General features: G+C 42.9%; 1 protein-coding gene across 2 annotated transcripts; it reads left to right on the top strand.

Moving 5' to 3' along the window:
* The first annotated feature begins 613 nt into the window (after window positions 1-613).
* On the top strand, window positions 614-23,401 carry LOC118094146 (albumin-like). Of its 2 annotated transcripts, none has more exons than XM_035134193.3 (15): window positions 614-729; window positions 4,073-4,130; window positions 5,841-5,976; window positions 8,505-8,716; window positions 9,616-9,748; window positions 11,400-11,497; window positions 12,783-12,912; window positions 14,170-14,381; window positions 15,312-15,444; window positions 15,949-16,046; window positions 17,117-17,255; window positions 19,057-19,280; window positions 19,516-19,648; window positions 21,262-21,318; window positions 23,259-23,401. In XM_035134193.3, exons 1-14 carry the CDS (start codon window positions 645-647, stop codon window positions 21,307-21,309), a joined length of 1,839 nt encoding a protein of 612 aa, XP_034990084.3. In that variant the 5' UTR covers window positions 614-644; the 3' UTR covers window positions 21,310-21,318; window positions 23,259-23,401. The 2 variants fall into 2 exon arrangements, with proteins under 2 accessions (XP_034990084.3, XP_034990083.3); XM_035134192.3 differs by having other exon boundaries at window positions 23,255-23,401.
* The last annotated feature ends 1,589 nt before the right edge of the window (window positions 23,402-24,990 follow it).

The following is a 24,990-nucleotide window of genomic DNA, read 5'->3' as shown; positions in this document are numbered from 1 at the left end:
GACCATACCAGAGAAGGGAATATCTGTTTTAGCCTGGAAAGGCAAGAAGGAATCTCCTTTTTTTAACTGAGGACACATTATACCAAATTCTATACTTGATCATCGCCTGCACCTCTTACTAAATCCACTCTTCTAACATAATATAAAATACAGTGAAACATCAGTGTGGGATGGGAACAAAATAAAAATAGAAGGGTTTCTGTCATCAGAAGACAGTTGGTATGGAAATCTCTAGCTCCACTAGACATATCTTTTCTGACTTTCATAGATTAATGAATAAGATTCCAGTCTGAATTTTCAGCCCCTGTTGTGAAAGGGTAAATGTTTACTCTTCAACAGCCTTGAGAACAAATGTCACACACGACACCATTGAACTTAAGCTCTTTAAATTGACGAGGCCCGCTCACATCAATTCAATTCACCTTTGGACAGCATATTGATGGGGGGAAAGGTTGATCTAAGAGTTATCAGGTAACAAACAAAGTTTGCTTTACCCCCTGGGACTCTGATAATTATTAGCAGCAGTATTTCTGAGATTCTAACTGGGAATGTGACAGTAACCCAACATGCATGCACAAAAGTATAAAAAGCTCATCTACCCATTTGCTGCTTTCCACATCCCAGCCCCTCAATAATTTGAAACTATGAAGTGGGTAACATTAATTTCTTGTCTTTTTTTGATAAGCCTGGCTGAGTCTAAACAGCTGCCCAGAAGGTACCGGGATGTAGGTATGTTGTGGGGGGTTTGTGATTTGTTTGTTTTTTAAACTTATTAATTTTGTGCTTATGTATAATATATGCATATTTCTATATCTATCTTTCTAGTTAGTTAGCTGGCTAGCTATTTGGAATGGTCAGAATATTGCTCGCTTCATCATACTATTTTTTAAAAAAGACTAGGGGCTCAGTCCATTGTGAGGTTTTCCTGTGCAGAACTCATTCATTTTTATATGTATATTAAAAAATCCTATTAATTTTAACATTTATCAATTTAAAAGTATCATTGATTCATGAAAAATTGCACAATAAATATGGTGTTTAATAATACATAATAAAGTCATTAAGGCTAAAAGGCCTCCATCCTTTAAGGGTGTCTCTGCCTGGTACCTTTATAATCCTTTTTAGCTCCCTGTCTGTAAAGCACCAGAGAGTTCCACAGTCAGTTCCTCTCCAAACTATGAGTTAGTGACTTTGGGCAGGGCAAAGAGTAAGCATTCTGGGGGCATGTTGCAATATTGCCTTCTCTTAACTCACTAGAGCCAATATCCTATATACCAATCATTTATTGTATTTAACTAAAAGCCATTGCATGGAGCCCAGACAGACCCGTGGTTTTCCACGGAACTGAGGGCAATGAAACAATCGCTGAGATGGCTAGAGCACTGGTTGTGGGTAACTCATTCTGAAGCTGACCGGACACAGGTTAGAGCTCAATGTTGAGCCTACCAAGTGGTGGTAGTGATGGCGAAGAAGATTTTCTTCACCGCCTCTATTGCATCTTCAGAAAACAGCAGCAGGAGACTCTGTCAGATGGTTCACAATTTAATGGAACCACCTGCTCCATCAGGGCCCAGTACGGGCCACATGATCTCCTGCAATGATTTTGCAACAATTTTTGCAGATAAAGTTGCTCAGATTCGGGAAGAGGTAGACTGTTACCTCCAATCTGTTACCTCCAAGGATGTGGACAGGCTGCTTGGACGAGTGAAACCAACCACCTGTCTCCTTGATCCTTGCCCATCCTGGCTTATAAAAGCTAGCCGGGAAGGGCTGGGCGATGGGCTTCACGGGTTGGTGAATGCTTCTTTAAAAACCATCTTTAGATGTGGCCAATATGGCCAACTATCGCCCAGTCTCAAATCTTCCATTCTTGGGCAAGGTGATTGAGCGAGTGGTTGCTGAACAACTCCAGGCACACCTGGAAGAAGCGGACCATTTGGATCCCTTCCAGTCAGGGTTCAGACCTCATCATGGGACTGAAACTGCCTTGGTTGCACTGGACGATGATCTCCAGCAGCCTGGGGCAAAGGTGAGAGCTGTTTCCTGCTGGATCTCTCAGCAGCTTTTGACACCATCGACCATAACATCCTTCTCGACCATCTAGAGGGGTTGGGAGCTGGGGCACTGTCATACAGTGGTTCTGCTCCTTCCTCCTGGGCCATGTTCAGAAAGTGGGGGAGGGGTTGAGTTTTCAGACCCCTGGACTCTCACTTGTGGGGTGCCTCAGGGTTCTGTCCTCTCCCCCATGCTTTTCAACATCTAAATGAAGCCGCTGGGAGTGATCATCAGGGGGTTTGGGCTGGGTGTTCATCAGTATGCGGATGATACCCAGCTCTACCTCTCTTTCAAATCAGAACCAGGGAAGGCAGTGAAGGTCCTGTGTGAGTGTCTGGAGGTGGTTGGAGGATGGATGGCGGCTAACAGATTGAGGTTGAATCCTGACAAGACAGAAGTACTGTTTGTGGGTGATAGGAGGCGGGCAGGTGTGGAGGACTCCCTGGTCCTGAATGGGGTAACTGTGCCCCTGAAGGACCAGGTGCGCAGCCTGGGAGTCATTTTGGACTCACAGCTGTCCATGGAGGTGTAGGTTAATTCTGTGTCCAGGGCAGCTGTTTATCAGCTCCATCTGGTATGCAGGCTGAGACCCTACCTGCCCGCAGACTGTCTCGCCAGAGTGGTGCATGCTCTAGTTACCTCTTGCTTGGACAACTGCAATGCGCTCTATGTGGGGCTACCTTTGAAGGTGACCCAGAAACTACAACTAATCCAGAATGTGGCAGCTAGACTGGTGACTGGGAGAGGCCGTTGAGTCCACATAACACCGGTCTTGAAAGACCTACATTGGCTCCCAGTACATTTCCGGCCTCGGTCCAGTATACCTGAAGGAGCGTCTCCACCCCCATTGTTCTGCCCAAACACTGAGGTCCAGTGCCGAGGGCCTTCTGGCGGTTCCCTCGCTGCAAGAAGCCAAGTTACAGGGAACCAGGCAGAAGTGGCATCCGCCTTGTGGTACACCCTCCCACCAGATGTCAAAGAAAAAAATATCTACCAGACTTTTAGAAGACATCTGAAGGCAGCCCTGTTTAGGGAAGTTTTTGATGTTTAATAGATTTGTTGTATTTTAATATTCTGTTGGAAGCCGCCTAGAGTGGCTGGGGAAACCCAGCCAGATGGGCGGGGTATTTATTATTATTATTATTATTATTATTATTATTATTATTATTATTATCATTACAAAAATATCCTATATACCCCAAAACCTGCTAGCAAACCTTTGTGGATTTGTTGGCTGTTATCATATGAATAGATATTCATATGTATAGGACTGTTGTGTGTAAAAAACACTTCTGTATATATAATAAGGATAAGCACCAGCCTCATGATTAAGCTTGTATATGGATATTTCACTTCAGGAAGTCATCCACCTTCTTCTGAAATTTGCCTCTGGATTCAGATCCGAATCTGCTTCCTGAAAACTGAAGCACATTTTTCTCCATTCACTATTATGGGGATTCAAAACAAATATAAAATACCTTCTCCCTCTGACCACCCTCTTCCACGCCATAGTGTGCTATTGACCTTATACAGCGGAACCTTGGTTTTCAAATGCAATCCATTCCGGAAGACCATTTGACTTACAAAATGTTCGAAAACCGTGGATCAATGGGCGGTTGGCAAAATCCATTGAAAAACATGAGAATCGCTCCCCGGAAGCCTTTCGACTTCCGAGGCACATTCAGAAACAGAAGCAATTACTGGAACTTCTGGGTTTTCGGTGTTCGGGTTCTGAATCGTTCGGCTTCCAAGACTCTTGAAAAGCGAGGTACCACTGTATGGTAAACTGACTTTAACTTTGCACGAATGCCCTGTTTTTAAACTTTTTTCCCCTATCCATGTCCAACTCAATTCAGGAAGACACATCTCATTTGGGGCAAACGTTGCTCTCACTTCTGCATCCTGCTCTGACTCATGACTCTGGCTTTGTATGAAGCTGCTGCCTGCCTCTCAGTAGATAAATGCCAATGGTGTGAGATGCCTCAAATTGAAAATTTGATTTTTGTATTCTTCACAGGACGCCATGACACCTTCAGACATTTCATTAAAATAGCAGAGGGTCAGTTTCCAGGCATGTAAGTCTTTTCAGATGGTTTCCCTTGATATGACCTCCAGTCTTCACATGCAAAAGCAAAAAGTAGTAATAAATACGAAGGCTATTAAAGGGTTAATACAGGCATTTCTCCCACTTACGAGGGTGTCACATTCCTGGACTCCACACGTATATGTGGAATTGTGTAAAATCAGGAGGGGGTTGTTGAGGGAGACTCTGGAGTAACATGGGGGGGGCTGTGGGGACTGGGGTCCTGGGCACAGCTGGTGCAGCCACAGCGGGCTCCCTCTATGCCCCTCCCATCCACCTCACCCCCTGCATGCCCACCCCGGGTGGCACTAGCATACGGTCCATCGCTGATTAAGAGTACATTCTCAACAATGGTCTATTCGTGTTTGTTTTAATTTGCTTTTGCTTTTAACTTGCTCTTATCTTTTTTACTTTATTGTTTGGTTTTTTTGTATATGTATGTATATGTATATGTATGTATAAATTTTCAATTACAGTCCAATCATAGCCTCGTTATAACCAAATTATTATACAATTACTAATATCAATCATTCAAATACCGAATATACTTTTGGTGCCCCCCCCCCCGCGCATACTAGATTTGATGGTTTGATTATTTCTTTATTTCTGCATTCCAACATCTTATTAATTTCAATTACATTCCAGTCAAAATATTAATCCTTTATACAACAGCTGCAATATTAATAACTTCTATTCATGTTAACACATTAAATGAACCACAAGTGAGGCACTCAAATATATTCTTGTTCTTCCTGTGTGTGGCAATTATTTTGTCCATGGTGTTTCTTCCTGTCCTTGTAAAATGCTATGTCTATCTTTTGCACAGAATAAAGTCTTCTCTCAAGTTCAAACCTTAATGACTTTGCAGCTGGTACTGTTCCACCGTTTATGATCTCATCTCTTCCAGCACGTGTCTATTGTTGTTGTTGTTGTTGTTTAGTCGTTTAGTCGTGTCCGACTCTTCGTGACCCCATGGACCATAGCACGCCAGGCACTCCTGTCTTCCACTGCCTCCCGCAGTTTGGTCAAACTCATGTTCGTAGCTTTGAGAACACTGTCCAACCATCTCGTCCTCTGTCATCCCCTTCTCCTAGTGCCCTCCATCTTTCCCAACATCAGGGTCTTTTCCAAGGATTCTTCTCTTCTCATGAGGTGGCCAAAGTATTGGAGCCTCAGCTTCACGATCTGTCATTCCAGTGAGCACTCAGGGCTGATTTCCTTAAGAATGGATAGGTTTGATCTTCTTGCAGTCCATGGGACTCTCAAGAGTCTCCTCCAGCACCATAATTCAAAAGCATCAAATGTGCCTATATTTTACTTCAAATTAAGCTCTAATTAACAGGAGAACCTCTGCTTCTTAATGGTGGCGTAGGATGGTTATCGGCAGGCAAAGTGCTTTTGCACTCAGTACCTCCCTGCCTCCCACATCCCATGCCAGAGTGAGAGCCAAGTACTGAGATGAACTGCAAATGAAGCCCCTGTCCCTGGGGTGAACTAGGAAGATAACCCTCAATCATCCTTGTTTTTCCTTCACCAACGATCTCCTGCTGTCATGGAGCTGCCTCCATTAAGGCAAACTGGAACCGGAAGCTGCTTTTATGTTTTTATATTGTAAACTGCTGTGATGTATATTTTTATGATACAGTGGTAAATAAATATTCCTATCTATAAATAAATAAATAAAATAAATGTGTTTTCCCAGCATCATCGGCTTGTTCTCGCAGAATCTGCAGAGAGCTTCATATGATGAGGTGGCTAAACTGAATGACAATCTTGTAGAGCTCGCCAAGAAATGTTCTAGTGATGAACAAGCAGCCCCAGACTGTGAAAAGCCTTTGGTAAGCCTTGGGACCTAAATTTGGAGGTTATGATTTGAAATATTGGTATGTTGCATAGTCTGGAGTCCTGGGCCATCTTCTGATGGATTATGAAATTAAGTGACCAAACCTGGAACTTTAGACAGAAAACATTTCACTTATAAAGAAACTAGTTTATGTATAGATGCATACAACAGTCATAAATTGGGGGAGTTCCGGTTCCGGTCGCAGGAATGGCTGACCCTTTTTCCATCTCTCCGACCTTCATAAGGAATTTGGCGGTTGCTAGGGGAGTAAATGGCAACCTCCCCACCTCTCCGGGGGTTACGGAGAGGGCCGCAGGCCCGCAGATGCCCCTAAACCCACCCCGACTGTTCAAGGGGCGGGGGGGCCAGGGCTGAAAGCACTTATGGAGGAGCGGTGCTCCCCGGACGCCGACCTGCGTAGCGGGATCTCCATGATCAAAGAAGATAATTGGGCTTAAATTCATGGACGTGCTTCAAAAAGGAAGGGCAGAAGCTCTGTTTATTGCCAAGGAATTTTCGCTGCTGAGCGTGAGGAGTGAGGGAGTATATCATCGGCAAGAAAGATTGATTGGGACGCCACGAGAAGGGAAGTGAGTCTTCTTTATTCTTTCATACACTCTACGAGTTATTTTATACCTTCCCGGACGTGATGTCCTGTTTGTTTGGAACAAATGAGAAATGGAACTTAACTGTGTGAGTTAGACTCTATAAAACTATTGATATGATATGGTTAGAAGCTGTAAAACTGTTGAAGAGAGGGCCCCCCCCCTCCAACTGGACAATCGGAGTGCGGCTGGAAGCGTTTGGATTTATGAGGTGTGACGCACTTGGAATTTGAACAGCGATCTGAAGTTAAGTTCAGCTATAGGGCAAGGAGAGCTATAAATCTGTTAAGAGTTTCTACATAATGTGACAGCTGTGCCTATGCCCGGAAAGCTGTAAATTTTACTATGATCGTCTGCAAAAAAACGTCGAGAAGGAAACGAAAGTGATCTGAGCTTTTCAAGATGGCGCTGTTTTGTGTTGAAAGACCTACGCAAGAAGAAAGCACTCCAGACAAAGAGGATTTATGGGGATTTAGGGGGAGGCCGGACTGATTAAAACTCACACAGGAGAATGAATATATGGGAAATCTCATTTGATGCTTATTTCAGCAGCGGTGGAAAAATCGGATGAATGGATGAAAGAAGAAAATATTTTAGTGATTGCAGGGGAAGATCGGGATTATCATGGATTATGAGTGACTATTTGGATTTTAGAATAAAGACGGCAGTAAGCAGTTGCGAGAAAACCCCAATTTTTTGAAGCATGGGAACTCCAAAATTGTATATGATTTGGTATAATATTCGGTTTAATTGATATGGATTTGTATAATTTGGAATAATGGATGTGATATAGTTGTATTTTAATTGGAAAATTAATAAAAATAGATTGCAAACACACACACAAAAAAAAAACAGTCATAAATTGGGGACATACCGGGTTTAAAAGCACAGAGCTAGGCATATTGGATAAGACAAAAGTCTGCCTAGTATACCTGGTTGGCATATTGGTAGCAAATGTGCATATTGATGATAATATGGCTCACTGCTGAGCTAAGTTCCCTCCTGACAACCTGCCACACTTAATTACATTTTTTTTTTATGCAGGGCAGTGCCTTCCATAACATGTAGCAGTGGAGAAATAGTAATTAATTCCCCATTGGTTCTCTCTCCTGTCCTCGAGAAGTCCTTGCCTGGGATAAAGAAGACTCGCCTTTAATGACAGATGGATTTGCAGGACACACCACTGTGTGGATGCAGGTCCCTAACTGAAAGAGAGACACCCAGGGAGGGGGAAATGGCACTGTTAGACTTGGCTGATCTTGTTTCCTGGGTGAAGGGTGTTTGAGGATGGAGCTTTTTTCTGTCTCCCTATTCTTCAGTTACCGCCTTAGATAAGCCCAGGGCTGTTTTCCTTGGAATAAGATGGCAGAAGAATTTGAAGATGGGTGGAGATCCCCTAAAGAGGAAGTGGCACACAAGAATTCAACAAATGTACAATATGTGCACTTGTGAATTGTACCACAATTGTACAAATCAAGATGTACACTCTTTTACCCAGAGGTGTTCACACATGTGTAACATGTGTATCTGTGTACACAAATAGTTGAGCAAGTACAGTTTATCACATGTAATTTTCAATGACTGCCTTGTCTGTGAACATAGTAGTTGAGTTGCACACTGTTTCCCACAAACACTTATACATGTGCAGAGGAACTTGTAGCTGGTTTCAGTGTAATATGTGAACAAACATAAAGTTGTCTTTGGTCCTATGCATGAAATGTTGTACTCCTGAGGTTTATAAACTAAACTTGAATTTTCCATAAAAGTATCTGGAAATGGTCCTTCTTTAAATCTCTTATAAAATGTAAACTTCCTCATATAAACACTCACAACAGCTTGCAATTTAAGACAACTATACAAATGTACAAATGTCCCTAAAAACATGTGATATTTGATATATTTTGCATCTCTCCTTCAGCATATTGTTTTTCTGGATGAAATTTGTCATGAAGAAGGTCTTGCAGAGAAATATGGATTTACTGAGTGTTGTGGCAAAGTTGATCCAGAAAGAAATGAATGTTTTCTAACCCATAAAAATGAAACTTCTGGATTCATTCCTCCTGTTGTAATGCCAGATGGAGAGAACGTCTGCAAAGCATACCAAGATACAAGAGCTAAATTTCTGGCCAGGTAAGTAAATTGAGTTGATGTACAGTGGAACCTCGGTTTATGAACACCTTGGTTTATGAATTTTCAGTTTATGAATGCCGCAGACCCATCTGGAACGGATTAATTCACTTTCCATTACTTTCAATGGGAAAGTTTGCTTCAGTTTATGAATGCTTCAGTTTATGAACAGACTTCTGGAAACAATTGCACCCATGCTTCGGGTTAAGTACGCTTCAGGTTGAGTACTCCACGGACCCGTCTGGAACGGATTAATCCACTTTCCATTACTTTCAATGGGAAAGTTCGCTTCAGTTTATGAATGCTTCAGTTTATGAACAGACTTCCGGAACCAATTGTGTTCATAAACCGAGGTACCACTGTAGTCATTTTGCTGAACTGGTTCTCCTTTGGGGAAGAATGAAATTAATGTGAAATATATGACTTTCTCCTGCAAATCAGACGCTTGCAAATACTCTCACCTATTTCATGTAAGATGTCAAAAATTAGGTTGGAGCTGCAATAAAATACTTGGTGCCTCTCTCTTCCTTCTCACTGCCTCCATTTTGAGACCATAGCTATCTAGACACAGTGTTTGGGTTTGCAATTAGAGGAAATGACACGTAATGCTACCCATATATATGCTGTCAAATTTCTTACATTGAGGCCAATGGTTAAGCGGCCTAACTGAGTGTAAGATTGCAGCCTGAGTATCCTGTGTGGCAACCGGAATTTTTTTGCCTTGCCATTCTTTTCAGTAACAGGTTGAATAATTGTCCTCCCTCTCCTTAACAACAGCTTTAATTATAAAGGATCTCTTCTTTCTTTCTTTCTTTCTTTCTTTCTTTCTTTCTTTCTTTCTTTCTTTCTTTCTTTTTGAGTAATTGTAGTCCAGATTAATGAAAGTTTCCTTTTTGACCCAGTTACTACTATGAGCTTTCCAGAAGACATCCTGTTGCAAAGGTTGCCATACTCTATAATACAGTTAAAGAGTTTGAAAAGGTACTGCAAACTTGCTGTCCGGAAACTGACAAGGATGCCTGCTTCAAAGAAAAGGTATTTCCTTTTAGCCTACATAACACCTCAATATTTTATTTAAAGGCACATACAGAATGTATTTCATACCCTCTAACATTTCTCTGATGAAAATTGTTGTTGTTTAGTCGTTTAGTCGTGTCCGACTCTTTGTGACCCCATGGACCAGAGCACACCAGGCACTCCTGTCTTCCACTGCCTCCCACAGTTTGGTCAGACTCATGTTCATAGCTTCGAGAACACTGTCCAACCATCTCGTCCTCTGTCGTCCCCTTCTCCTTGTGCCCTCAATCTTTCCCAACATCAGGGTCTTTTCCAAGGATTCTTCTCTTCTCATGAGGTGGCCAAAGTATTGGAGCCTCAGCTTCACGATCTGTCCTTCCAGTGAGCACTCAGGGCTGATTTCCTTAAGAATTGATAGGTTTGATCTTCTTGCAGTCCATGGGACTCTCAAGAGTCTCCTCCAGCACCATAATTCAAAGCACCATCATCATCATCAACAACAACAACAACAACAACAACAACAACAACAACAACACTTCTATTATTTATACCCTGCTTATTTGACTGGGGTGTCCAAGTTACTCTGGGCGGCTTCCAACACATATAAAAACATAATAAAACTATACAGTGCGGCCTTCAGAAGCTTCCTAAAGGTTGTATAGTTACTTATCTCATTGGCTCAGGGATCGTATAACTCCATACCCTCCAACATCTCTCTGATGAAAATAGGGATGTCCTGTCACACCCTCCAACATTTATTTGATGAAAACAGGGACGTCTTAAGGAAGAGTGGAACATTATGGGATCAGATCAGAAATCAGAATGGCTTCTGTAAATCCAGGACTGTCCCTGGAAAATAGGGACACTTGGTGGGTCTGGTATTTCTGCTACATTCATAGGGAGCTGTTTTACATCTTCTTAGAGCACTGGTCCAGGGTGGGATCCTTCAGTCCCTGAAGCTGACTGTGACCCTCCAAGCTTCTCCATCTTGCCCTCAGACTTCTCCCCATGGTACAGACACTCCCCAGCCACCATCACCCTACTGGCTCTGTTTCACAGTGGCTGAAATGTGCCCTTGAATTCCAATAATGCCTCTCACTTCCCAAGATGAAGAATGGAGGTGTGTGTGTGTGTGTGTGTGTGCAGAAAGTAGCCCACTGTACAAAGGAAAAACTCACATTCATTGTTCCACCCACATTGGCATGCCCCCCATAGTTGCCAGAAGGGAAACTGGCCCTTGCCTAAAAACATTTACCCACTCCTGATCAAACAAAATACCACCTACTTTGACAGTTACTTTTCCAGGTTTCAATTAGAGTCTTTCCCTTCCTCTGTTCCATCTATCTACTGTAGAAATGGCAAACAATGAGCCTGAAAATACAGTATAAGGCAGGTGCTTTCTCACTTAAGTGCAATTCCTCCCACAATTCTTTCCGAGACTTTACTGGATATGTTTATCAGAGCAGAAATCAGAATTCTGAAAGCTTGGATTCAACACAAGGGGAATGAAGGAATGAATTCAGTTCAATTAGCTGTAAACCAACTGTAGCTTGGGTTGCCCGTTACTGGTCGGGCCACTATCAGAAACCCTTTGTTTTGCTTTTTCTCCAGCTTGCTCTTTGCCATGAACTAATTTCCATTGCTTTATATATGTTGTTTTCTCTGACAGTTGCCAGCTGTGAGAGAGCAAAAGAATTATGCCATCGGATTGCAGAAGCACACCTGTTCCATCCTGAAAGAGTTTGGGAAAAGATCCCTGAAGTTTCAGTGAGTCTGGGTGCTTTCTCTTTGGGGGTGGGGTGGGGGTGTGACATTAGCTACATGGATGATCAAGTCAGAAGTATTCTTGAGAATGACAGGGACCTTTGAGCACACACACACACACACACACACACACACACACACACACACATATATATATATATATATATATATATATATATATATATATATATATATATATATATCCCTGCTCAGCATCTCTTGTACCCAGCAGTTTTTGGAAGGCCTGTATGGGTTGTGAGATGCTCATAGAATTGTAGCATTGGGAAAGAGCAAAATGCATTTTATTTAACACACACAAAACATATTGCCAGGTAAGCCTCTGCAATCAAAACCATGATGTGCTATAATAAGAGGGCAGAAGCATCTGCTCACATCCATCCCATTCATTTAACGCACACTGAAAGCATGTTCCTTCCCCCACAAAGAACCACAGAAATGTCAGATCAGAAAAGAGCAAAACAAAAACCAAAAACCCAATATTTAACATTCCGCACAGGAATTTAGATTGTGGTGTGCTACTAAAAGGTGCCTGGGGATATAAAAAAAATATATAGTTCTGATGTTTCAGGCAGCAAATTCAATTCACACGTTTTAAACCCTCCTAGGTTTTGTTTTCTCTTTATTTGTTTATTACGTTTGCATCAAATTTATTAGTTTGTGATAGTTTATTAGATTGTGATTCAGCCATTCAGTTTGCACTGGTTTATTAGATTGTGATTCAGCCATTCAAACGTAAATGTAGCCAGTGATATAAATAGGGTCATATGTACACTCTGGTTAAAGGATAACAATCCCCAAACTCTATGCCATAACATTCCAGGATCTCGATTGAGAATTAGGCAGCTTTTCCAAAATTTCCATAGTATGGTCTGCTTTCTGCTAGTGATAAAAAAAAAAGTGTAATGTGTCATGTATGACACTGAACATGACCAGGAGTAAAATTCCTGGGTCCTGGCTTTGTCTACTCACATTAACCAATAAGTGATAAAAAACTTTCTTTCCAGGAAAAAAATGTGATTATCAGGGCACTGAATTACGCAGCCCGTGCCAATTTCTGCAGCTTTTATCTGCTTGTATGAAATAGAAGGAAAGAAACACAAAGCCTTGAATGCAACTGTTCAGAAGTGTGGTACTGCAGGTGTATAGTGGACTATAGGACACAATATGAATAAACTGCCAATGTTGCTGGGAATAAATTCTAGATTTATTTATTTATTTTTGCGTCTGTCTTGAAACAATCTCAACATTTTGTTTGCCTTCTTTCCAGGGAAGTTGCTGAGCTGAGCCGGAAGTTCCCAAAGGCAGATTTTCCTACCGTTCTCAAGCTTGCTGATGATAGTGTACACATCCATGAAGTGTGCTGCAAGGGTGATACTCTGGAGTGTTTGCTTGACATTGTAAGTTTTGTTAATTTTAATGTAATTTACTTCATACCAAGAATAATATGGGTGCTGGCATTGTCTACTCACAATCCCCAGATTGGCCCAAAGCCTTATGGGAAGGATTTTGGCCAGGAAGCAAATTGGGGGCTGTGCATAGCCTTAGTTAAATGACTTAGAGCAGCGAAGAACGGAGGGCTCACAGAATACAAAAGTGTCCTCTGGTGAAAACACCATGAGTCTCAAACAGAGAGTCCTGTTGGGGTGCTCCCTTGCTTTTTTTCTATACTACTTCTTCCTCTTTCTTCTTCTTTGGCGATCACTCGTAGCCGAGTAAGATTGTCTTCCATAAACACGGTTTTAACAAAGGGTCCATAAGTGACTGTGGAGGCCAATTCTGGATCCACACATCCTTCCACAGTGGGGACATTGGTTTCCAGGCGGGAGTTGATCACAGTGTGGATTTGCCAAGTGTGCCTTCCTCTTAGCACGTTTCTCCCTTGCATCCTGAGTTCAAGTTTCTTCAAAGCCCATGACACATTTGGTAAAGGCTGTTCTCCAACTGGAGCGCTTGCAGGCCAGGGTTTCCCAGTTGTCAGTGTTTATACTACATTTTTTAAAGATTTGCCTTGAGACAGTCTTTAAACCTCTTTTGTTGACCACCAGCATTACGCTTTCCATTTTAAAGTTTGGAATAGAGTAGTTGCTTTGGAAGACGATCATCAGGCATCCGCACAACATGACCAGTCCAACGAAGTTGATGTTGAAGAATCATTGCTTCAACAATGGTGATCTTTGCTTCTTCTAGTACACTGATATTAGTTCGCCTGTCTTCCCAAGTGATGTGTAAATATTTTCGGAGACGCCGTTGATGGAATCTTTTGAGGATTCTATTCTATACTACACTGGTTGTTTGACAGAAGATGGAGCTGCTGACCTACTCCTTGCTTCATTTCACTTAAGAGTACTCTAATTCGCCAAAGAATACTATTCTTTCTTCTACCCCAGCTGGGGTCAGGTGGCACCAGGGGCAAATCGGATTCCATTTGAGTGTATACAGCTGTGGGTTAATGCGAGCATTTCAGTGATCAGGCACACCGAGCTGCTATTTGCCTGTCAGCTTGAAAGCTCCTGCCTTAAAATAACCAGTTACAGGTAGGTAGCCGTGTTGGTCTGACGCAGTCAAAATAAAAACTTAGTTGGTCTCTAAGGTGCTACTGGAAGGATTTTTTTTTAAAAAAATAACCAGTTATTTCTGAGCCTCTTTTCTTACAGGCAGATATGATAGAGTATATTTGCACCCACCAAGACACTATATCTACTAAAGTGAAGGACTGTTGCGACAGGGAACTGCTGGATCGTGAAGAATGTCTCATAAAAGTGGGAAATGACGACAAACCTGCCGATTTGCCTCCCACTTTCAAGGAGTTTGTGGTTAAGGAAACATGCCAAAATTTCATGGAGAACAAGGCTACTCTTCTAGAAAAGTATGGTATACAGAATTCAGAATGATCTCAAGTAAACCTCTTAAAGCATACTGGGTTGCCAAGCATTCTGAGGGCATGAGGGCAAGAAGAATGCATATGGTATCAGAAGGGAAAGAGGAAACATAACTTCATTATCATGTGATGGATACTTTGTAACCCACAATTAAAAACCAATCTGATTGCTTCCCATGATTTGCCCCCCTCTGAGGGGAGAGCAAAGTACTTAATAAAAACAAAGTACCTTGAACAGCTAGGTGCACAGTTCCTGTTGTGCTCTTTCCAAATAGGCCAAGAAGAATGGCCCTGGAAGTGACACCATGTGATCATGTAGCATTATTTTCAAAGCAATTCTGCAGAGAAAATAATGGCTGTCCCATGCAATGGTGCCAACTTGGGCCCCAGACTGTTGGTTTCCCAGCGTGGGGGCAGTGGATCTCAACAGAGGCCTGTCCCAGTTGCTGCCACAGCTCTGGCATGCCAGAGGTGGGCAACAGGCAGCGGCAGTTGGCAGTGGAGGCCGGGAACCCACAGCAAAAATTTTGTGGGTGCCCAGGCTCCCAGGGCCCTCTGAAAATGGTGCCAGTGGCCCCATGGGTCTATGAGAGACAGTCACCCCCCTGCCTCCATACAGTGCACCTAAAAACCATGCTACCATATCACTTTGCAAACATTCATAAATTTTGTGGAGATGGATGCTTGAAGTCTAGTCCTGATTTTAATTTGCAGCCCTTGAACCTCGTTTTAGTTTGCAGCTCTCCTGTGGCTGCAATATAGAAGTTATATTGATAAATGAACAAACAGCAGCAATAAATAAATAAATTAAATACCCAACTTACAGCGTTTGCCTAATGAATTGCTATGTTGATGTATTTGAAGTACTTTCAACACTTTAACATCGCAATCACCATGTGTTTCTTCCCTGTGTTGCAGGTTTGTTTATGAGACTGGAAGGAGAAACCCTGAGTTTTCTAAGCAGCTGCTGTTGAGAGTTGGCAGTAAATATGAGGGTTTGTTGGAAAAGTGCTGCGAAACTGAGAATCCTGAAGAGTGCTTTCATCAAGGGGTGAGTTACCAGTATGTTTCATCTCCATGCAATTAATACCGGTAATTCCAGTGAACAAACAGATCCAAGTCCCAGATTTGTCAGTTCACATGGAGGATTGTTATTATTGTTATTGTTGTTGTTGTTATTACTATTATTATTATTATTATTATTATTATTATTATTTTGCAACTGAAGCTTTTATGAAGCTGAAGCTACCATTCCCTATTAAAAGTGATCACCTTAAATACAGGTAACTCATAACGTACACACATTTAACTTGTGTGCATTCAGCTTTACGTGCTTGACAAATCTCTCTCTCTCTCTCTCTCTCTCTCTCTCTCTCTCACACACACACACACACACACACACACAGGGGTGGAAAGGGCATATGGGAAAAAAGACTTTGACAATCCCACCTGCCATTGAACCCAGTGTGTTTTAACTGTATGAGATAGAACCTAACCCCAGCATAAGTTGAGAATCACCGTACAAACATTAAATAGCAGTTCTATTTTCCTTCAGGAAGGACAGCTAAGACAACACGCTGACTATACCCTGGAAACACTTAAGATGCGCTGCAATTTGTACGAGAAAGCAGGAGACCACGGCTTCCAAAATGAGTATGCTCTATTGTTTTCAGATTATAGCTTGTGAATAGGGGTCAGTTTAGCTCGGCTAATTTAGTTTTAGATAACGCTGTGGGTTAAAGCACTGAGCCTAGGGCTTGCCGATCAGAAGGTCGGCGGTTCGAATCCCCGCGACGGGGTGAGCTCCCGTTGCTCGGTCCCTGCTCCTGCCAACCCAGCAGTTTGGAAGCACGTCAAAGTGCAAGTAGATAAATAGGTACCACTACAGCGGGAAGGTAAATGGCATTTCCGTGCGCTGCTCTGGTTCACCAGAAGTGGCTTAGTCATGCTGGCCACATGACCTGGAAGCTGTACGCTGGCTCCCTCGGCCAATAAAGCAAGATGAGCGCCGCAACCCCAGAGTCGGTCATGATTGAACCTAATGGTCAGGGGTCCCTTTACCTTTACCTTTTTGTAGAGACAGAATGCAGCAGATGAAAACTTTTATTAGAGCCAATAAAAAATAGCTTTAGAGTTCTTGAGAACAATTCATCTGAATGGATGTTAACCCAAAAGATGTGGGGTGGGAAGGAGAATCTGGGCATCATGGAAGAGGCGCAAAGTCTATAGCTCGTATAACTTGACACGAGGATGGCGTGGAGTTTAGGCAGACCTAATTAGAGGAATCTGTGCTACGCAGAAAATGGAATGAGTCTGAAGCGAAGTCTGCTGGCCCAAAGATACAACAATGGCTGCCTCCTACCCCCATTTTGAAGGAAAGGAAAAAACCAGTGGTTAACTGTGTTCTGTCTGCACATGCAACATCAGCTAAGTTATATGAACTTCCAGCAGCTGTGTATCAAATCCAGGATAGTGATTAAATTGTTTGTTTGCATAGGCACACAATACTTTGTCAAGATGGGGAGAACTCTTAAATTGAAGCTCCAATGGTCCCACCAGTGGCAGCCCTAAAAGTGATTTGACGTGTTCTAATAACCTGTCAACTTGTGGAAGACAATGGAGTTGTCTGAGTCCTTGAGCATTACTGCAACCCTCGCCCCCCGACAAGGGTTGCACCCCAAATTCTCATTGACTAAAATCTTCTCGGTTATGGTTCTTTGCAGAATCCTTGTCCATTATACCAAGAGAGCTCCCCAGATGACATTTGAAGAATTGTATCAGTACACAATGAAATTTGCAGGTGTTGTTGCCAAATGCTGTAAGGAGAATGATGCACACATACTGGTGTGTGCAGAAGAGAAAGTGAGTATTTTCTCCTCCATATTGGCCTCTTTCCTCCCTCCACATTTCTTTCTCTTTCAGCAGGGTTTATTAAATACTATTTTAAATGTAACGCCTTTGAATTGGGCTCAGATAAAAACAAGCAAACAAATATGCAATAACTAATACTGGAATAATTAGGAATGGGGGAAGGAATCCATTTCAAATTGATTTTTTTACATGGAATTTGACAGTTCTGAACATGTTCTAAAACTTATTTCCCATAATGTAACTTGAATGTGACCTAAAGGACAGGGATGTTTGACAATGGCTTAGATTTGACCTCTTCCGGTATGTCTACAGCTGACCCACTTACATATATGTTGAATGTTTCTTGGCTGGAGAACCACACCCACCCTTGGGAATCCTCCAGGGTCTACATGCCTGTAGTGGGTGTGGCCACCCTGCACACATACCTCTTCCACACAAACATACAGGACAAAGGGTACACACACACACACACACACAGCTCCTCTGCTGATCAGTGAAGATCAGTTGAGGAGAGAAGATATTCCCTGCACATCTGAGAATCTACGAAAGTAGAAATCAGCCCTTGCATTCATATCAAATGTTTAATAGGAGTAGAAGGTCAATTTCATTCCCATTGCGGCTATGTGCTTTTTGAAGAGCTTGAAACCTTTCTGCCCATCCGAGTGCCACAGTGAGGGTGAGATTCACTCTATACCCCTTAGGGCTCTCCACAGTTTATTTTCTAAGGGCCATGTTGCAGCAGACAGAAAACTGGATGGGTGTCAGGCTTCGGGGAATCAGATCCCTCCCCTGGTGGCAGTAAATAAGCAGATCAGATGAAAAGAGCGTTCTTACCAGTTAGTTTCTTTAATAATCAAAGCAAGAGACAAAGGAATGTATATCTCTCTAAAAATGGTGCTGCTCCCAGTTAAGGTTCACCCCCTCCATCCCCATTAATTTACGTCACTCCTATGTCGGGTAATGTGGGCTTGTTGCCACTGAGCTCTCTGTTCTATCACTCTCAAAGCCTAGTCTAGTCTTAGGCGAAGGGGGTCAAGAATGCTGTCCAAGGACACTGAAGTTGCCAGCTGTCTCTCTCTCCTGGCGTTTCCTTTTCTAGCTGTTCCTCACCCAATATCCCCCAGCTTCCCCCCTCTGGACTATGCCCCACTACAAACCACTGTTCCAAATCAATACTGTCCTCCTGCTCTTGGGAAGGTTCAAGAGAAGGGGGGGGGCATCTCCAACCATTCCTCCTCAGTCCAGCCCCTGACAATGGGGGATGTTGAGTTACTAAGGAAAGTTTGGTAGCTTAGTTCACCACTCTGTGCTAGCCAAAACTGTGAAAAAGCATTCAAGACCTCAACAGCCTGTCAACTAGCTTACCATTGTGTAGCTGATCCTTCAGTAAGTGTGCTACCTTATCCAGAACAGGCTGACATGCATACTGGATTGGTTGAAAATATAGAACTTCAGGTGTGTGTTGTGTGATGAAGTCTGTTCATTATTGAATTTGTTCTGTAGTTGTCAGTGCAGCTCCATTAGACTCCTCCCCCCCACCTCCCCCAATTTCATTGATAATCTTCCTATTATTTTTATTCACTTGGCGTCATTTTATAAAATTGAAATAAATTCAATGCATGTGGCAATATGGGATTGTTCAACCTTTTAGCATTTCATAAGCACCGTGTCTTCAAAAGTTACATCACTTGCATTCATTGTATTGAAATAGTGCTTGATTTATGTGGCAAGCAAGTTGCTTTGATCGCTCTTCAGTTAATCAAAGGTCAACATGTTGTCTCTCTTTCTCTAGACAGACCTTTTACTAGGAGAAGTATGCCAGCGACATGAAGTTAAACCACTAAACAAACAAATGCACAATTGCTGTGAAGATTCCTATGAGTTCCGCCGGGGCTGCATTAGCAATTTAGGAGTAGATCCAGATTATGTCCCTGTACCATTCTCTTCCGAACTCTTCACCTCCCACCAAGATCTATGCTCGGCCACCCCAGATGAATTGCTCCTAAGGAAGCAAAAGTAAGAAATCAGCCCAATAATTAGCTGGCTACTTCAAAGCAATCCAATAAATTTAGCCTTCCTCACCTCTGTTCCTAGCCACAAAGACCTGTCCTTTCTTCAGTCTCTACACATATTGCTATCCTGAAACTCTCCACCTTGCTGAAATCAAGAAGGAAACAACACTCAGTTTCACTAGGATGAGAGATACACGCAGCTTATACTGCCAACCTATCATTCACTGTTCTCATTGCAGGCAGCTTGTCCACTTAATAAAACACCAACCCAATAGCACCGCTGAGCAAATAGCAGAAATGACTGGATATTTCTCTGCCATGGTGACACAATGCTGCGAAGCCGAAAACCATGAGGAATGCTTTACGACAGAGGTAAACTTCTTAGAAGGACAAATGTCTGGGACAGTTTCTTCTTCTTCACTGATATCCCAATCAAGTGCTTGATTGGGATATGAGTACCTAGGCCTGGACTCCTCCTCAGTGACAAGAGTGGCAAGTAGCTCTCAGGGTTGTGGGTTGTGGTGGGGACAAAAGAAATGAAGAAGAGAAGCTCCATGTTTTGAAAGTGGGGCTCTGGAAATATAGCGTTGCAATTGCTATTTGTCACTTTTTAAAAATAGAATGAGGCCATGGGTGGAGGAAGAGTATGCTGAAGTATGCTCTGGCATCCAGAGACATGTGTGACACTGACGTCACACACATGCAACGTAAGATGCCACCCCCACCCCCACCCCAGTCTTAGGGGCAACCCAACACCTCTGGTCCAGGAGGATACTATTGTTAGTGGTAACAAAAGCCTATGAAAAGTCTAGTAAGAGCAACGGTGTCATGCTCTTCTGGTTCCTCTACCAACATAGGCCATTTGTCAGGGCAACCGAGGCAGATTCAGTTTCAAACCTGGGTCTGAACCCAAATTGAAATGGGTCTAGATTTCCTCTGGGAATGCCTGCAGCTGCTTTGTCATTACTCCCTTGAGTACCTTGCTGCCAAAGGGGGTATTTGCAACCAGGCAGTAGTTGCTCAATACCGTGTAAATACTGTCATAAGAAAAAAAGAAGCATCCTGATCAAGCTTTCTAGAGAATGTGATGGAAAAGGAGATTTCACCAGTTACAGTCCAATATATTTTGTTGCCTGAAGTTTGCTTGCCTCCAGCATTCATAGCTGTCAAGTTTTCCCTTTTCTCACAAGGAAACCTATTCAGCATAAGGGAATTTCCCTTTAAAAAGGGGAGAACTTGACAGCTATGCCAGCATTACAACCCCCCTAACCCCCCCCCAACTCCCCTAAGGTTTCACAGCACTATTCAAACACCAGTTCCTGCCCTCTTCTCAGCGCCGTCTTAAGCACCTCTGGCACCCTGGCGCCATGGTGCGACGGATCCCTCTGGCACACACACACCCCCGTTTTTCAACGTGGCAGGCAGCTGGGCAGCCAGGCTTGGTGCGTAGCATGGCTGCCGAGGGCGCTGCTGCACAACGGGTGGGCGGCGGGTGGGCTTAGCGCACAGCGCTGCTGCCGAGGCTTAGCGCACAGCGGAGTGGCCGGCCCTGCCTCTTCTATTCCCCCCTGGCAGAACCAAGTCAGAATTTCTCTCTTGAAGAAAAAGAGAAACCGGTATCGCATGTGAAAAGTATGCCCGCCTACATAGGAAGGGATGTAGTTAGGATGGGGTGGTGTGTTTAGCAATGCAAGGCCAAGTTTGGAGGATGAGGTGGGAGCAGCAGGGGCTTAGGAATAAAACATGGTTGTATTTGAATGCACTGCTTTAGAAATATATAATTGCAATTGCCTTTTTTGCTATAAAATTAGAGGGAGGCTGTGGGTGGAGGTTTTTAAGTTTCTTCAAGGTGCCAGAATGACCCCCTGTATCATTCACAATAGGCTACTAGAATTAAAGTGACACAATTTTTCAATGCAGAGATCTATAGTCAGCTCGGAGCTCTTTCTCTAGGAATCTCAAAGGATGTTTGTCATTTCTTCCAGGGTCCAAAACTGGTTGAGCGCAGCAGAGCTGTTTTTGGAGAGCAGTAATAATCTCAGGTGAGCTGATGTGCAAGCATGGTTTGTGTGAAAAGGTTTAACTGATTCTACATTGACAATGCAGGATTAATGTTTTCTGCCACTACCTGCAGTGAAAGTATTACGTATGAAGGGCCTTGCTTAACCTCTGTTCTTATTTATGTTATATCACTACCCAAGGTCTGGAGTATCTATTTATAGCCAGAACATGGTATTATGACAAAATCATGGATATTTGAACCACACTCAGTATGCATGTTTTCATGGTTAACACTTCCTCCTCTAGGATACAGAGAGACTCAGTTTCTGGGGACCCATTTTATTATCTCAGATATCTCAAAGGGGATCATGTCCTGGAGGTTCTATTGCATCTATCACATATTTACCTCCAACAAATAAAACTTTCAGAGTTTTGAATTATATCAGAAGCTTGCACCCAGTTGAGATATACGTGCCAGCTCCTAGAAGTCGAGACGGTTTCAGGCCCCCATGTTTTTCTTTTAGGAGTCCAGGCCCCCTCAATGTTCAGAGGGCTTTTGGCTCTTCCCCCTGACTCCTCGCGATGTTGCATACACAATGTCTGGACGTTGCACAATGTTGCACATGTGACATCATGTGCTTCTGGGTCCCCTCAATCAAGGGGGGGGAGGACGCCTCTTGAGAAGATAGTGCCTCTATTGAGAGGTGTATGCATGTGTGTGTGTGTGTGTGTGTGTGTGTGTGTGTGTATATATATATACAGTCATACTTTGGTTTTTGAATGCCTTGGCTCCCAAACACCACAAACCCGGAAGTGAGAGTTCCAGTTTGCGACCTTTTTTTGGAAGCCGAACGTCCGACGTGGCATCCGCAGCTTCCGATTGAGCGCAGGAATCTCCTGCAGCCAATCGGAAGCCACGCCTTGGTTTTCGGAAGTTGAACGGACTTCAGGAGCAGATTCCGTTCAAGAACCAATGTACGACTGTACACACAATAGGAACCAATGCCTTTCTGAACATCTGAAGGCAGCCCTGTTTTAATGTTTAATAGATTACTGTATTTTATTTTTCTGTTGGAAGCCGCCCAGAGTGGCTGGGGAAACCCAGCCAGATGGGCGGGGTGTAAATAATAAATAAATTATTATTATTATTATTATTATTATTATTATTATTATTATTATTATTATTTCTCATCCCTCCCCTTTTATTATGTCTACAGCCATAGGGAGGCTTCTCCAAACCAAATACTTAAAGGGCCTCTTATTATGCAGTGGCAAACACACATTTGCCAACAAACATAGACTCACAGGTAATCCAAGTATAATACACAGAAACAAAGAGAAACATAGTTCACACTTTACATTTTCAAGTGTACATTCTGGTCTTACCTCCCTCTCAAATTTTCTACCCGGTTGTCAGTAGGGCTGAAAGAAATTTGATTTGGGGCTTTCTAAAACATACCACTTCAGGCTGAATTGCTCTGTAGGTTGCTTAGTTCAGTTTGTCTGTCCAACTATATTTATTCCCAATTCACTGCTTTTTTATGCTTTATATCCTCTCCCTGCCCTTGGAGTACCTTTCATTCTTAAGGCATGAATCCTGGGAAATTTCAGAATAATAGAAGCAGGGGTTTTTTCCCAGAAGGGCATGCCAAATTCTCCCCTTCATTATTAGTAAAAAACAAAACAAAACAAAACCCAGCTATCACTTCTTTTTCTTTTGACATAAATGGATGGAATTTCCCTTATAGTTGTCCATCCAGGGTGAATTTAGTCTGCCAACTTACAAGAAAGTACATCAAGTGTGTGTGTGTGCTGGGTGCCTTTAAATTAAAATTATTGTTGTTTCAAAATAATGGGACTCTGTGGACTGACCACTAGATATCAAATGAGAGGTATCTCATTTTCTCTAAAATGTTCTGCTTGTTCTTATTTGCTTGCTGCAAATAATTAATTGCTGTTATTTTCTTCTCGCTCAAGAAAGGAAGAACACTGGAAATAAAGCCCAAATAAGCTCAAGCATCCTTGGTTGCTTCTTCACTTGTGACACACCACCTTTCTGATTCACAGGAAAAAAGGATTTGATTCTTCCATAAAAGTGTTTAAATAAAATCTTCCCCTGTTGCAGTTGTCTTTTAGTCTTTTAGTTGTGTCCGACTCTTCGTGACCCCATGGACCAGAGCATGCCAGGCACTCCTGTCTTCCACTGCCTCCCGCAGTTTGGTCATACTCATGTTGGTAGCTTCGAGAACACTGTCCAACCATCTCATCCTCTGTCGTCCCCGTCTCCTTGTGCCCTCAATCTTTCCCAACATCAGGGTCTTTTCCAGGGAGTCTTCTCTTCTCATGAGGTGGCCAAAGTATTTGAAAATATATTTTGCTGCTATTCAAACACTAGGACTAAAAAGTTAAATGCCCTTCCTTATCCAACTGTTTTGCCCAGTTTACTTATTTCCTTTATAACATTTCCATTTATCACTCATCAAATAGCAATAGTTTTTGAACTCTGTACAAAACAAAGCAGATTAACAACCACATTACCAATCACGCAAGAATGAAGCAGCATGGAAAACAAATGCAAGTCCCATTCTGAATATGTCTTGTGCGAGGGGGGCGGGCATCTTTCCCAGCAGCATGGCAGCTCTGATGGGAGTGGGAGATGTGGTTTTGTGCCCCATGATGCCACTGTGAAATCCAATATTGGATTTCCATGAGGCCTTCAGGAACATTTTGCCCCATCAGCTTCAGGGGAATTATCTCCTTTCATTGTTTGTTTGGTAGGCATGGCATAGGCCCCCTGGTGGTCTCCTGCCCACGGGGCATACAGCCTTCTACACTTCATCAACTACCTGGATGACTTTCTGTTTATAGGGTAAAAGTGGAAGACACCGACTGCCAGGACCTGCTGTCAGTCTTCCAACAGCTTAGTACCTGGAATGTAGTGCTAAAGGCAGGTTTCCATGAGACCTACAATGGCCTGTCATTCTCAAAAGTATGCTCACCTTCCTTGGTGGGTGCTGTTGTGGGCTGATGCTCCCTCCTTGTCTGTGATCCAAGGAGGGAGACCGCTGGGACTGCTTCTTGGGCAGCAAAGGAAGTCCCTGGGCCAAGCTTTCTGCCTGAGAAGCAGATCCTGCCCATTCACTCAATTTGCCAATCCTGAGCAAGCCAGGGTGCAAGCTGCAACAAACCCCCTCGCCGACGTTGCCGATAGATTATGAGACAAAAGGGTACAGGGGTAAAGCAATCCCCACTTAATTCCTTATGCCTTAAAATAAACCCCTCAATTCTGGGCTTCTCAGTAAAGAGAGTCTGATTCCAGCTTTCGTGGCCTGATCTCACAAACACTCAGGGCTATTTGAATGAACAACCTCCTGCCTACAGAACAGGGACTCCCTCAACTCAGATCCCCACCGTATCAGTCTGCCATATCGCCCAGGCAAACTTGCGGCACTCTAGGTTTTCACCATACTGCCACACCATTCCTGTGTGACTCTAGGACACAAACTATCCCCTTTTCCTTAGGTAAGTCTTGCCCTTTTCTGAGTCTCCACCTCTGTGAGTGAGTTCTAATACGCTGCTAGAATAACCAAGACGATACTCTTAGGCACAAAAAGAAGATGAATTTTATTTTTTTGAGAACATAGGTTTTTCTTTTCTTAACGATGCATAAGTTTACAAGCTTAATTACAGTTATACATTAACTCTGTCAGACT

This window comes from Zootoca vivipara, chromosome 12 (assembly GCF_965207765.1).
Source record: "Zootoca vivipara chromosome 12, rZooViv2.hap1.1, whole genome shotgun sequence".
Taxonomy (NCBI): Eukaryota; Metazoa; Chordata; class Lepidosauria; order Squamata; family Lacertidae; genus Zootoca; species Zootoca vivipara.
Note: the sequence above shows the minus strand (reverse complement) of the source record. Positions and strands in the feature narration are given on the sequence as shown.

Coding starts and splice junctions, on each gene's coding strand:
- LOC118094146 (XM_035134193.3), top strand. CDS start 645: ATGAAGTGGGTAACATTAATTTCTTGTCTTTTTTTGATAAGCCTGGCT. Junction 9,749..11,399: donor ATGCCTGCTTCAAAGAAAAG/GTATTTCCTTTT, acceptor TTTCTCTGACAG/TTGCCAGCTGTGAGAGAGCA. Junction 17,256..19,056: donor TGGTGTGTGCAGAAGAGAAA/GTGAGTATTTTC, acceptor CTCTTTCTCTAG/ACAGACCTTTTACTAGGAGA.